The sequence below is a fragment of the Hyperolius riggenbachi genome, chromosome 1 (assembly GCF_040937935.1).
Source record: "Hyperolius riggenbachi isolate aHypRig1 chromosome 1, aHypRig1.pri, whole genome shotgun sequence".
Lineage (NCBI taxonomy): Eukaryota > Metazoa > Chordata > Amphibia > Anura > Hyperoliidae > Hyperolius > Hyperolius riggenbachi.
In genome coordinates, this window is record NC_090646.1 from 387,767,835 (window position 1) to 387,780,607 (window position 12,773).

The window sequence follows — 12,773 nt, forward strand, 5'->3', positions numbered from 1 at the left end:
GGGGCCATTCCACTGGCCACGATGACCAATCCACTTTCCAGGAAACTGTCCATCTAGGAATGCTCAGACTTGACACCCATAATGTGGTGGTGCACCATCTTGCTGTAAAAACTCAGGGAACGTTCCAGCTTCAGTGCATAAAGAGGGAAACGCATCATCATTTAGCAATTTGCATATCCAGTGGCCTTGAGGTTTTCATTGATGAAGAATGGCCCCACTATCTTTTTACCCCATATACCACCGTCATCTGAAGGCAATTGTCTATGTTGTGAAGATGTGAGATGTGCAGCACCTGAAACTATGGATACTGGAAGCCTGTGCTAGCATTTCTCCTGTGGTGTTGCTACCAGTGTGTGAAGAGTGGAAGAAGACAATCCAACACAATGGGCAGCACATTGAACACATTTTATAAGTGGTCAGAAACTTGTAAATAACTCATGAAAGAATAAAGTTACGTTAAAACCAAGTACATCATTGTTTTTCTTGTGGAATTCCCAATAAGTTTGATGTCACATTACCCTCTTCCTATTGGAAAAACTAAAGTTGGATTCAAAATGGCCGACTTCAAAATGGCCACCATGGTCGCCACCCATCTTGAAAAATGTCCCCCCTCACATAAACTAATGTGCCACAAACAGGAAGTTAATATCACCAACCATTCCCATTTTATTAAGGTGTATCCATACAAATGGCCCACCCTGTATTTGGTAATGGGTACAAAACAAACTAAAAGAAAAAAAGCACAGAGACACTGAGAAGCCCGATCAGGTGTAGTAAGCTTCTCAACAAGTGTGAAGGGTAAAGAAGATGGTGATATACTCACAAGTGTAGGCTGCCTAATCGGGCGACCACTTTCGATGGCATATGGGGAAGTACCGTCCCCACTTCGATTTTTCAGGTGGCAGTTGGTCACAGTTCCCAAAAAAAAAAGATAACCTTATGTATTCATCATAGAATAAAAACAAAAAAACAAAAAACATAGAAGTGAAACTATGAAAACAAGAAGCAAATGGAGGTGCCCAATGTACTATAAAATACGTGTGGGCTTACCTTCCAAAAGATTTGCTGAATGTGATATCAGGTGTATTCACATCAGGAAAAAATGGACAAACATAAGGATTTGACAAACCAACAAAGGTCAAATTGTGATTGCTACAAAACTGGATCAAAGCTTGTCTAAAATGGCAAGTCTTGTAGAGTGTTTCCAGGAAGGACAATGAGGTAACCAGTAACAGGGTCACTGGCACCCAATGTTTTATTGATGCATCTGGGGAACAAAGGTTAGCCCATCTGGTCTGATCCCACAGAACAGCATTTGTAGCATAATGTGTAATACTGGGTGGATTCTTGTGCATATGGCTGCATTCTTGTTTATATGGCTGCATAACCACACTCTAATTGCAGTACCCATGTTGTCCCCTGCCCACCATATAAAACTCCTATAATGGGCATGTGAGTTGCAGGGCTCCGCTGCAGTGCAGTGGAAGAAAGAGGCCTGATCTAATGAATCACGTTTTCTTTGGGCTCCAAATTATTTTCTTTATTAGTCACTATGGTGTCATTACTATGAGACTGGACATTAATGTCCCTAGTATAGTACAGATATTGAATAATGGAAAATTAAGGGAATACATGGAATGATTAGGTATCAGTGTGCAATTATTGTGGTATAGAATATATAAAATACTCGTTAAACAGATTACATTTAGTTGGATTTGCTTTATTCAAACTTTATTTACAACTTATGTTGCAGGGTTACAATGGCTGCTGCTTTTCGTCTCTCACTGAAACCAAAAGTCAGCGATAACATGTCACATTTAATGGTGGATTTTTCCCAGGAAAGGCAATTACTCCAGGGCTTAAAATTCTTACCAGGTAATTTGGTCTATGAATGTTTATAGATGTATACTCCTTTTGTGTGGATTGTGTCCAGTAGTGTTTACTAGGCTTGTCATGGATTGAAGCAATTATTAGTTCAGTCAAAAGCACTACAATAATCGGCTAAAGTGACACTGTGTCCCCTTTTCACTGGATAAAGTATAGTTGGAGTAATGGTCAGCTAAACAAAATACTCTTGATCATTTGATCACTGGTGGCCTTTTTTTGTATCAGACAGCAAGGAAGAGTGGATCGCTGCAACCACCAATACACAAAAAACGGGAGCCTGGGATCCAGGTATCTCGATACAAGCAACAAAAAAGAAGGGAAATCCCGCTACACCATTGGTATCGGAGCTCTGCATAGCACCTTAATCAAGCTATGATTAAGGAGCCATGCAGAGCTCCGATACGCGTGAGCTTTTTTCTGTGTATCCACTGATGTGCTAAATAAAGATTGGAGAAACTTTTTTTACCCCGCCAATGGTGTAGCGGGATTTCCCTTGCTTTTTGCTGCTTTTTTTTGTACCAATGCTGTTTAGATCTTTGCCTTCCTGTGTGGAGAGGGGAGGAAGGAGAGCCAGCAGAAGAAAGCTGCCAGTACCTTTGACTGTACATAGTATCAGTTGGGCATGGTTTTCAAACATTGGATTTCCAGCTAACCAGCTGCCATAGGACAACTGCACACTAATGAAAATGCAACCTGAAACAATCTTAAAGTGGACATGAATTCAGAACGTCCTCTCTGCTTTAAAAGATACACAATAGCATAATAACCTTTATACAAAAAAACATTTTATTTGTTACAGCCGATACAAATCCTAAAATAAATCTGCACAGTTACTACTTCCTAATTCCTGGAAGCAGACATATTGTTTACAGCCTATACTTTCAAATGGGCTTATCTGCCATAGGCAGTCATGTGACACAGGGGGAGAACAAATTACAACTAGTGATTAGACACAAATGAGGCGAAATTACGCAGGCTAAACTCTTTGAATACATACAGGGTGCATTTCTGTTATGTTTTACTTGTCTCCTGTGTAAGAGTTCAGGTCCACTTTAAATTTCCAGTTTAAAGATCCATTTCCGGCAAACTAAGTTGCAATTGTGTGCTTTAAGTGCCAGAATAAGTGACATGCAGACATTTTAGCTATGCCTACATGTCTTCTTATATTTTTTGCAGAGTACACTGGAAGCTCTTAATGCTAGGTTACTTTAGTAACACAAAATATCACTGGTATTTTCAGCTGCTAACTTTGCAGTGCCCTTTCCACTTTTATCATATCCTTAGTCTGACTGTTAGCCCACCATTTTGATATGCCTCCCCAGTATCCAGTGATGAGGTTCAGGAATGGAGAGGTATGGCAACTGATAATGGAAGAAGAAAAGCTAACCCCTCCATACTGCAAAGGATAGTTGTGATTGGCATCACTGGGGGAACACCCCACACTCTCCCTACTGTGGTTACTCTCTGGCTTTGTATACTGGGGGGTACGCTGTGGCTACCGATACTTGGGATTCACTCTCTGGCTGCCTAAACAATGGGGGGGGGGGGGCGCGAGGCCCTTTGGCTGCCTATAAGTGGTATGATTCTTTCTACAGAAAACATGGGGTGACCGATAATCTGGCGTGTGTACAGCAGCCCTCGGCAAGTGACCACTGCTTGGCTAGTGATCCACCTGGCGGAGCGGCGGCTGATGTGCACGCCACTCGCCCCACCTGCGAGTACAGCTGATTCTGCATCTGTACAGCCCGGCCCAACAATATTGTCCCAGGGATCGGGTCCTGATCCCTGACTGGCGATATCAGTCAGCCCGTTTGTATGGGCCTTCATAAATACTTTGGTCTGCATAGATGAGGGCTCTACATACAGATGATGTGAATGCAGACTGATGTGTATAACTGTTACCATGCAGCTACTGCAACATACAGCTCTAACAATCTAGTAGATATGCTATTCATCAGTACTTGTGATAGAGGAAGAAATGGGGGACTTCCTAATTGTTTGGAGAGTGCACTGGGTACAAACCGTGTGTTTTATCTGGCATGTTACGGTAGAGTCTATTTTCACTCTTGTTATGGTAATGACCTTGTGAAATAAAATATAGCCCTTGGGCTATTTGTCCTCATTAATCTAACTGGGACTGTAGGTTACAGTTCGTTGTGCTTTTTTTTTATTTTTTTATTTGCAATTCATCTTGGTGCTTTGAAATAAAAGCTTCCCTCACATTGCAGTAGTTTAACCTAAATAGATACAATGGTATCCTGTTCCAGCTCCTGGATACTGCAGTCAACAATACTGCAGTGCTGTTCTCATGAGAGCTGGGCTTTTTACTAAGCCACTGGCTGGATTTGGTTGTCACAGTGTAGACAAGGACACGTCATTAGTTACACTTGGCATCATGTTTATTTACCAACATCCACTTTTTTTTTTTTTTTTTTTTTAGAAATCAATCTTTACTTGTGCTTTTAGTTTAGTGTCCTAATCTTTGCTGGTTTTTAAATTCTATAGCCGTTGATGAAGAATAGGCCATCTACACAATCCACATACATAATTGATTATGCTGTCTTCTCTACTGATTCTGATGATGCAGGAATCCTTCTTCTGCGTAAATGTTTATGTAAATGCAGCAAGAGTGTAGGGTTTAGTTATTTAACCTTCTCTGTCCTTACAATATTTTCACATTAAATATTTTATTTTGGGGGGGGGGGGGGGGGGGGGTTATTTTTATTTTCAGGAACAAAAACAAAATTATACTCAAATAGTTTTAACTCCTATTTCTGTAACAGAAAGTACTTGCATTTTGAGTGATGTGATTTTTTTTTTTATATATATATATCTTTTTTAATATTGGAAAGAATAACTTACGGTACTTATATTGCATCAAATAACGAATTAGGTGTTATTTATTTTCTGTACACTATAGTATTGGAATTTTTTACACTGTGCTTTAAACAGACCTTCAACAATTGACATCATCCATTTTCAATGGGGGTTCAACATTTTAATGACACATTAACCTAGCTTTATGTTTTGGATTATCGGAAGTAACCAGAGTACCTGAAGGAAGCATGGGCAAAACACAGAAGTTCTGTGGCTAGCATTATGGATAACTAATTCTCCTTTGTGTTTCCCTGGTCCTGGATTCAATCCACATTAGGGATACTATGTGCATGGCGTTTGATTAGGTTTCCACCCACATCCTAAAATATACAAGTAGGATAGTTGATTGTCTTTTGACCAAATTGACTCTAGTGTGTGTGGTAGAAATCTGAGCTTGTGACTCCCTTAAAGGACAGTGAATGGTGTGAATTATGTCATGAAGTGCACTTAGTATGGATTCTCTTAGTATGGATTCCCATGTGCTAATATACAGTATATAAGAGATTGTCTGCCCACTTCCATTACATTTTGTGGAAGGTTTGTCCTTTTAAAGAGAATCTGTATTGTTAAAATCGCACAAAAGTAAACATACCAGTGCGTTAGGGGACATCTCCTATTACCCTCTGTCACAATTTTGCCGCTCCTTGCCGCATTAAAAGTGGTTAAAAACAGTTTTAAAAAGTTTGTTTATAAACAAACAAAATGGCCACCAAAACAGGAAGTAGGTTGATGTACAGTATGTCCACACATAGAAAATACATCCATACACAAGCAGGCTGTATACAGCCTTCCTTTTTAATCTCAAGAGATCATTTGTGTGTTTCTTTCCCCCTGCAGCTATCTTCCACTGAAGTGTCAGGCTTTTTCTTCCTGCAGAGTGCAGACAGCTCTTCCTGTATGTAATTCCTCAGTATGTGAAAGCCCAGCCAGCTCAGAGGATGATTTATCCAGATTGTAAAAGATAATAGAGCAGAGAGAACCTGCCATAATCTAAAAAACACACTGGCAGTGTGCAGAGAGGGGCCTGGAGGGAGGAGATGCATCACAGAACCACAACACTGAAGAACTTGGCAGCCTTCCAGACACAGGCTGACAAGTCTGACAAGAGAGAGATAAGTTGATATATTACAGAGATGGTGATAGTAGAACGTGCTGCAGTAAGCCAGAACACATTAGAATAGCTTTTGGAACTTGTAGGATGATAAAAAACAGGATGCAATTTTTGTTACGGAGTCTCTTTAATGTGTTATAATTAAATAGAAACCATAACCAAGAATCAAACTTTATCCCAATCAGTAGATGATACCCCCTTTTACATGAGAAATCTATTCCTTTTCCCAAACGGATCATCAAGGGGGGGGGGTCTGTATGGCTGCTATTGTGGTGAAACCCCTCCCACAAGAAACTCTGAGGACCATGGTCCTGGCAGTTTCCTGCCTGTGAACCTTGTTGCATTGTGGGAAATAGCGGTTTACAGCCGTTTCCAACTGCCAAAACAGCAAGCAGCAGCTACATCACCTGCCAGCAGTAAAAATGTCAATATGTGATAAATGTCCGAATGTAAATCAGGGATTTAAAATATTTTACAATGGGCAAACACTGAATAATTTATACATAATTATTGTAAAAACAAAGCACTTTTTTATTACATTATTTTCACTGGAGTTCCTCTTTTTAAGTTGGTAGCTGTGTGAAAAAGACACTTTGAGATTACCATTACTTAGAGCTGTTAGGGTTTTTTGTTTTTTTTTGTAGCGTGTGCATATATGTTCTTAAATATCTTGTTTTTGTTCATGTAGTGCCTAAAGCTCCAGAGATTGACCCTGCAGATTGTATAGTGGCTGATAATTGTGTAACAGTGGCATGGCAAATGCCTGAAGAAGACAGCAAAATAGATCACTATGTTTTGGAATATAGGAAAACAAACTTCGATGGCCTTCCAAGAGTTAAAGATGAGAGATGTTGGGAAATGGTAGATAATATCAAGGGCACAGAATATACACTTTCTGGTAAGTGTACTTTGTGTATCAAAAATTATACATTACGTATATGACATGTGGTATCCGCATGCTTGTCTAGACGTGAATGAGCTCCGTGGTATTTTTCCTCTGTCCCCCATGTTAGCATTATTGGTAACACTATTTATTGCCAAGCACTACAATAGAAAATAATTATTATTAATAATAATAATTATACATAAAAATAATTGTACAACTGGCTTAGCTTGACATGCATAACACATGTACTTGGGTACACTTTTTAAAATCTAGCGATCTTCAATTTATAGATTATGTAGGCATGGACAGAAAGTGCAGAAAATCTCTGATTTCAAAAAGGCAGTTTTTAAAACGAGTTTGTTGAGCACCTGTATTTTGGACCTTTATTAATGTAACCCAATTGGGAAAATGGAACCTTCTGAACAGTGTTTATACAGTGTTTATACGTAATTGTTATAGGGCCATAGTATGAATGGTGCCCTCTATCACAAGATTACAGAGCTGCTCATATTGATCCTGTAACAATATATACTGGTGTTATTTTATCTAGAATCATAAACATTTCTCCTGTTCAGTACCCACGACAATCTGTGTACTCATGCCCAATCAAGCTGATTTACTGATCAGACTGCACTATTTACAAGGGCCTAACCCTGCCTGCCTCCTACTCCTTCAAAGCAAGTTCTTCCCACCCATAAACCTCACCGCACATCCCTAATCCAGTTTTACTCCTCTCGAAAAATGCCCCAACTTTTGGGCGTCACGAAAAATGTACATAGTTCACCAGCATAGTAATGATATTTCCAAAGAAAGCCAAGCTACAATAAGCTACAAAAGTCACTGCAACTTTTGTAGATTGTTAGAGCTATTTATACTTTTCCGTTTGCCCATGGGAAGACTAAGTATAGACCAGTGCAGGCCTAATTTTTCAGAAATACAGCCGCAAACCCATTAGCTGCCCCAGACACACTACCTTTTTAACTGGGGGGTTCCATACCTGCACTCAACTAAACCTAAGCAGTGAATAATATCTGGTTGCATTGGATCCCATAAAATAATTTTTATATATCTCTTTTACCATTTCTTACATGCAGGTTTGAAGTTTGACTCTAAGTACATGAACTTTAGAGTGCGAGCATGCAACAAAGCTGTAGCAGGCGAATACTCAGACCCAGTTACACTGGAAACTAAAGGTAAGAATACTTTAAGTTCCATAAAGTTCCAATGGGGTATACTCACTGCAGTAAGCAGAAAAACATGCGTAAAGTCTTACCTCACGATGAGTAGAGCAGAATGCAGTACATTACATGCATTACACTCTACTCATCATGCATAAGACTTTACACGTTGTTCTGCTTACCACAGCTGTATAAATATAATACAAAAAACACTGACCAAACAGGTGTTTAGAATAACTGGCTTCCACTTTTCAGGAAAATGGATTGTTTTAGTTTTATGGCGCATAAACAGAGCTTATTGGATATTTTTGTTTTTTTAATTCTGTGTCTCCTTGCCTTTGTCCAGGGCAGTGTAAGTAGCTATAATCAACTGCACAATGGCCCTGTCCAGTCCTATCATGTGGACAGGGCCTACCCTGAAAGCCATGTGGCTTGGTTGGCTTAGCAGGAGTAGCCACACCCTTGCTGGCCCAATTTCTACTGACCCACCTTTATAGCTGGACTGGGACTCTGCTGCATCTTGGTGTGCGTACAGTCAGTTTCAGTTGTGAAGTTTTCATCTTAAAGGGGCACTACAGCGAAAAACTGTAAAATGTAAAATATGTGCAAACCTATACAAATAAGAAGTACATTTTTTCCAAAGTAAAATGAGCCATAAATTACTTTTCTCCTATGTTGCTGTCACTTACAGTAGGTAGTAGAAATATGACAGAAGTGACAGGTTTTGGACTAGTCCATCTCTTTATAGGGGATTCTCAGGGATATATTTATTTTCAAAAGCACGTAGTGAATGGCAGTTACTCTGTCCAACTGCCAAAAAACTGTGTAGGAAGCAGAGAAGCTAGCCAGCATCATTGTTTAAATCCTTTTCAGGGAATATCTTTATAAAGAATAAAAGCCTTGCTGAGAATCCCCTATGAAGAGACGGACTAGTCCAAAACCTGTCACTTCTGTCAGATTTCTACTGCCTACTGTAAGTGACAGCATTATAGGAGAAACATAATTTATGGCTCATTTTACTCTGGAACAAACGTACTTCTTATTTGTATATGTTTGCACATATTTTAAAGTTTTCGCTGTAGTGCCCCTTTAAACGTGGGGAAAAACTAGAATTTGCAGTTGTGGGTAATGAGCTAATTATCCATTATCCATAATTGGCAGCAGTTTATACACATTTATACACTACTTTCAGTCTTTGTAGGGTGGAGGAATTTTTTTTGTGTTTAAAATGCTCTTAAATACTCTGAAATAGTAAATTAAAAATGACTGTTTAGAAAAGCCAGTTTCTACTTCATATTTAACTTGAAAATATCCAACCTGGACAAAATATAACGTCTCCAAATGACATGTCAAGACTGGTGAGATGCTGACAAAGCTGATTTTACTAAACCATTTCACATTAAGCTGTGAGGATGATGTTGACAAAGTTTCCTAAAACTGAACAAAAATTTAGGTAATTTATAAATATGACCCATAGCCTGGTAATTGAAGACTGGCACAAAGTTTTCAAAAAATGTAACCACTTTTCTCTCTCATTAATTTTAAAAAAGTACTAGAGGGCAGGCAAGATAAGTAATTTATTATTATTATTTAGCATTTATATAGTTCTGACATCTTCCACAGCGCTGTACAGTGTATAGACCAGGTACTAACTGTCCCTCAGAGGGCTCACAATCATGTAGTGTATGTATCGTAGTCTAGGGCCAATTTTAGGGGAAGCCAATTAACGTATCTGTATGTTTCTGGGAAACCAGATTGCCCAGAGGAAACCCACACAGACATGGGGAGAACATACTGCAGCTAATGCCCTGGCTGGGATTTAAACCGGGGACCCAGCTCTGCAAGGTGAGAGTGCTAACCAGTATGCCACCGTGCTGCCCACTAAGATAACTAATTTCTTACATACTTTGTCGCTGTGCTCTGTATTTTGGCGCCCAGGCCGGCAGACACTAGTCATGCAGAGAGCCTGCACAGTGTCTGGTCACAAATCGAACCTCTGTAACCCTTTTTCTTAGGCTACTGGATTAAGTGTACAATTTTTATAGTTGACTACAGTATAAGTCAAATAACTAAGTTTTAACTATGCAGTTCCTGGGTTAATGAACAGTCCCGCTATGTGCTTAGGTAGAAGTAAGCCAACATTTATTTCCTTTACTCTCCCTCTCTGCTGCAGTGTGGAGCAAGGAAAGGCAATTAATAAAGTGTTGATGTGTGGCTTCTATCCCACTTGTGTGTTTAATCCCATGTGCCAGTCTTTTTCTAAACTCTCTGGGATGTAGCCCAAGAGCCTAATTTGGACTTTCACAGACTGGGTGTGCACAGATTTTGCCAATGCCTGGAAGTGAAATTAAACGTGGAGCTGTGTGAAGAGTTCATTCACTGATTGGGTCAAAAAACATCAGATATCTGCATGTATATGAAGCAACAGTTATTGTGCAACAGAAATTTCCCAACATTCTGTGGTCAGCAACCTCTTGCTGCAGATAAACATAACATAGCTTATAAGGAGCTGCCCAGATACAAGATGCGTTGGCTATTATAAACGGTTATACTTAATATATAAATCAGTATGCTTAGTCCTTGATTGATGAGAGAAATGTGTACGCTGTTTCTGGTACAAAGCCTTGGGGTTTGTGTCTTCGAGTACCGTAATGAGACTTTGATAAGGAGGGAGCTATGATTGCTGTAGACATGTCAACCTCTTCTCCAACATTCACGCCATGAAGTCACTTCACATTAGTACCAGCCAAGTTGCTGCTAGTCTTGGTGAGCTCTGAAGCTGCGAGAAACATTTTTTTTTCTCTTGACATTTTTGTTATAGTCATTTTTAGTGATTTGAGTAAATTAAAGCTACTCCCATCACATTACTAACATTTCCATCTGTTTCCTTAACATACAGACAAAACATGTGTTGGGGCTGAGGAGTGTCATTAGAACTATAGCACTGATATGCTTGAGAAAGGGTGAGGGGTGCAGAATGGTGTGTGCTCATATCTGCATCATGTCATTCTAAATTATGTAAAATAATTTTCTATTCTAAGTAACGAGAAATGGAATAGCTTTTGTAAATTGCTGAGCTTCTGTTTTGTATTTTCTTGTTGGATGGATTTGGCTACGAGGACTGGTGGATAGTTTACATAATGGGTTACTCCCTTATATATGTTGAGCAATTGATGGTGGCACACAGAATGTTATTGAATTTAACTGTAGGCGAAGCAATGACTATTCAGAGGTGAAAGAAAGAAAATAAAAGTATTTAAAAACAGTTTAAAAAAAGAGGAGGTAAAGGTGGACTTGCATCCTCTCAGTGAAAACTCAATAATGAGATAAACTGCATTCATAAATCTTTTTTCACAATTGAATTTTTATTTGCCAAATGTAGATAAAGAACATACAATACAGTTTTGTAGGTCAAGCAAAGGAACACTGATAAATCTTGAAAGATACATGCCTAGATTAAGACCTATTTAACAGCAGAAAACTTCTATCAAAACAGATCATGAACAGCAGAAACATATTTAAATTGCAGCATATAGGTTTTTAACATTGCGAGGCTGCTTTGTTAGTCCAGAACCTTCAAACAATGTTAAAAGCGATATAAATTGCAGTCTGGGGCCCTCCCACAAGGCCACCTGAGAGGTAAGGAAAGAGAAGAATAAAAGAAGATAGGGAGAGAAAAAAGTTTGGTTCTTTGAGCCTCAGGTCTGCATAATATCTTTATATTTTTGAGAACATTGGAATTCGTTCCAGAGGGACCAAGTAATGGTATACTGCTCATTACGATCCTGTGCTAACAGTATAATATGCTCCATAGTCTCAATTGCCTCGACCCGCCTGACCCAGGCTTTGATTGTAGGGGCGGATGCTGCTTTCCAATTCAATGGGACAAGAGCCCTTGCCGCATTGATTAAATGGATTTTCAGGGATTTTTTATATGATTTGACAGGGTCAGATGTGTCATGAAGCAAAAAGAGGCCCGGAGAGAAGACAACGCTCTCACCCAAAATATGCTCCATCAGCCCATGTATCTCCATCCAATATGATTCAATTAAAGAACAGGACCAAAAGATGTGGAAAAGAGTGCCCACATCTGTATTACATCTCCAACAGTCAGTAGAGGTAGATGGAAACACCCTCTGTATTGTGTAAGGAGTTTTATACCAGCGTGTTAGAATTTTGTAGCCCAGTTCTTGTGTATTGGTATTGAGGGACCCCTTGTGGTTTAACAAACAGATTTTTGACCATTGATCATTGGCAATCTCCCTACCCAAATCCGTCTCCCATTGAGTCTGAAATGTAAGTTTGACTTCCTCAGTGCCAGCTATCAACATCTTATAAATCATAGAGATCAGGTGATTCGGTTTAATAGCCTTAGAGATAAGGTTCTCAAGGTCCGTGGGCGTTTTAGTCCAGTCTGTGGATCTGCGTCTAGCATTGAGGAAGTGTCTGATCTGAAAGTATTGCCATTGTGTTAGCTTAACGTCCTCTCTCAAAGCTGTCATCTGTGAAAATGATAGTATTGTACCTCTACTGAGAAAATCTTGGACTCTAGGGCAACAAGCACCTGGCCAGTTCCTCAGGAAAGGGATGTCTGAAGCCACAGAAAAGTCTGGATTATCTGTAAGAGATTCCAGCCTACTAGGAAATGAGACTTGTTTTAACGATGGAAGAATTTTCCTTAAGGTTTTAATAGTTGCCACCATTGGGATTGGATCTTGGCTGGGCAGGAAGACCAGCCAAGGGTTTGAATCTTGCATTCAGCCGAGGCCTGTTCTATTTTAACTCAGTTTTTAGGTGATATATTATTGGCCCATTCGACCACTCGACAGGCTTG

General features: G+C 39.5%; 1 protein-coding gene across 6 annotated transcripts in view; it reads left to right on the forward strand.

Moving 5' to 3' along the window:
- Nucleotides 1-12,773, forward strand: part of FSD1L (fibronectin type III and SPRY domain containing 1 like) — a 126,138-nt gene that overhangs the window by 78,656 nt on the left and 34,709 nt on the right. For all 6 annotated transcript variants that reach the window (XM_068234431.1, XM_068234430.1, XM_068234432.1 and 3 more), the window contains 3 exons: nucleotides 1,754-1,875; nucleotides 6,564-6,773; nucleotides 7,856-7,954. In XM_068234431.1, coding sequence (XP_068090532.1) covers nucleotides 1,754-1,875; nucleotides 6,564-6,773; nucleotides 7,856-7,954 — 431 coding nt within the window. The remainder of the gene's footprint in view (nucleotides 1-1,753; nucleotides 1,876-6,563; nucleotides 6,774-7,855; nucleotides 7,955-12,773) is intronic.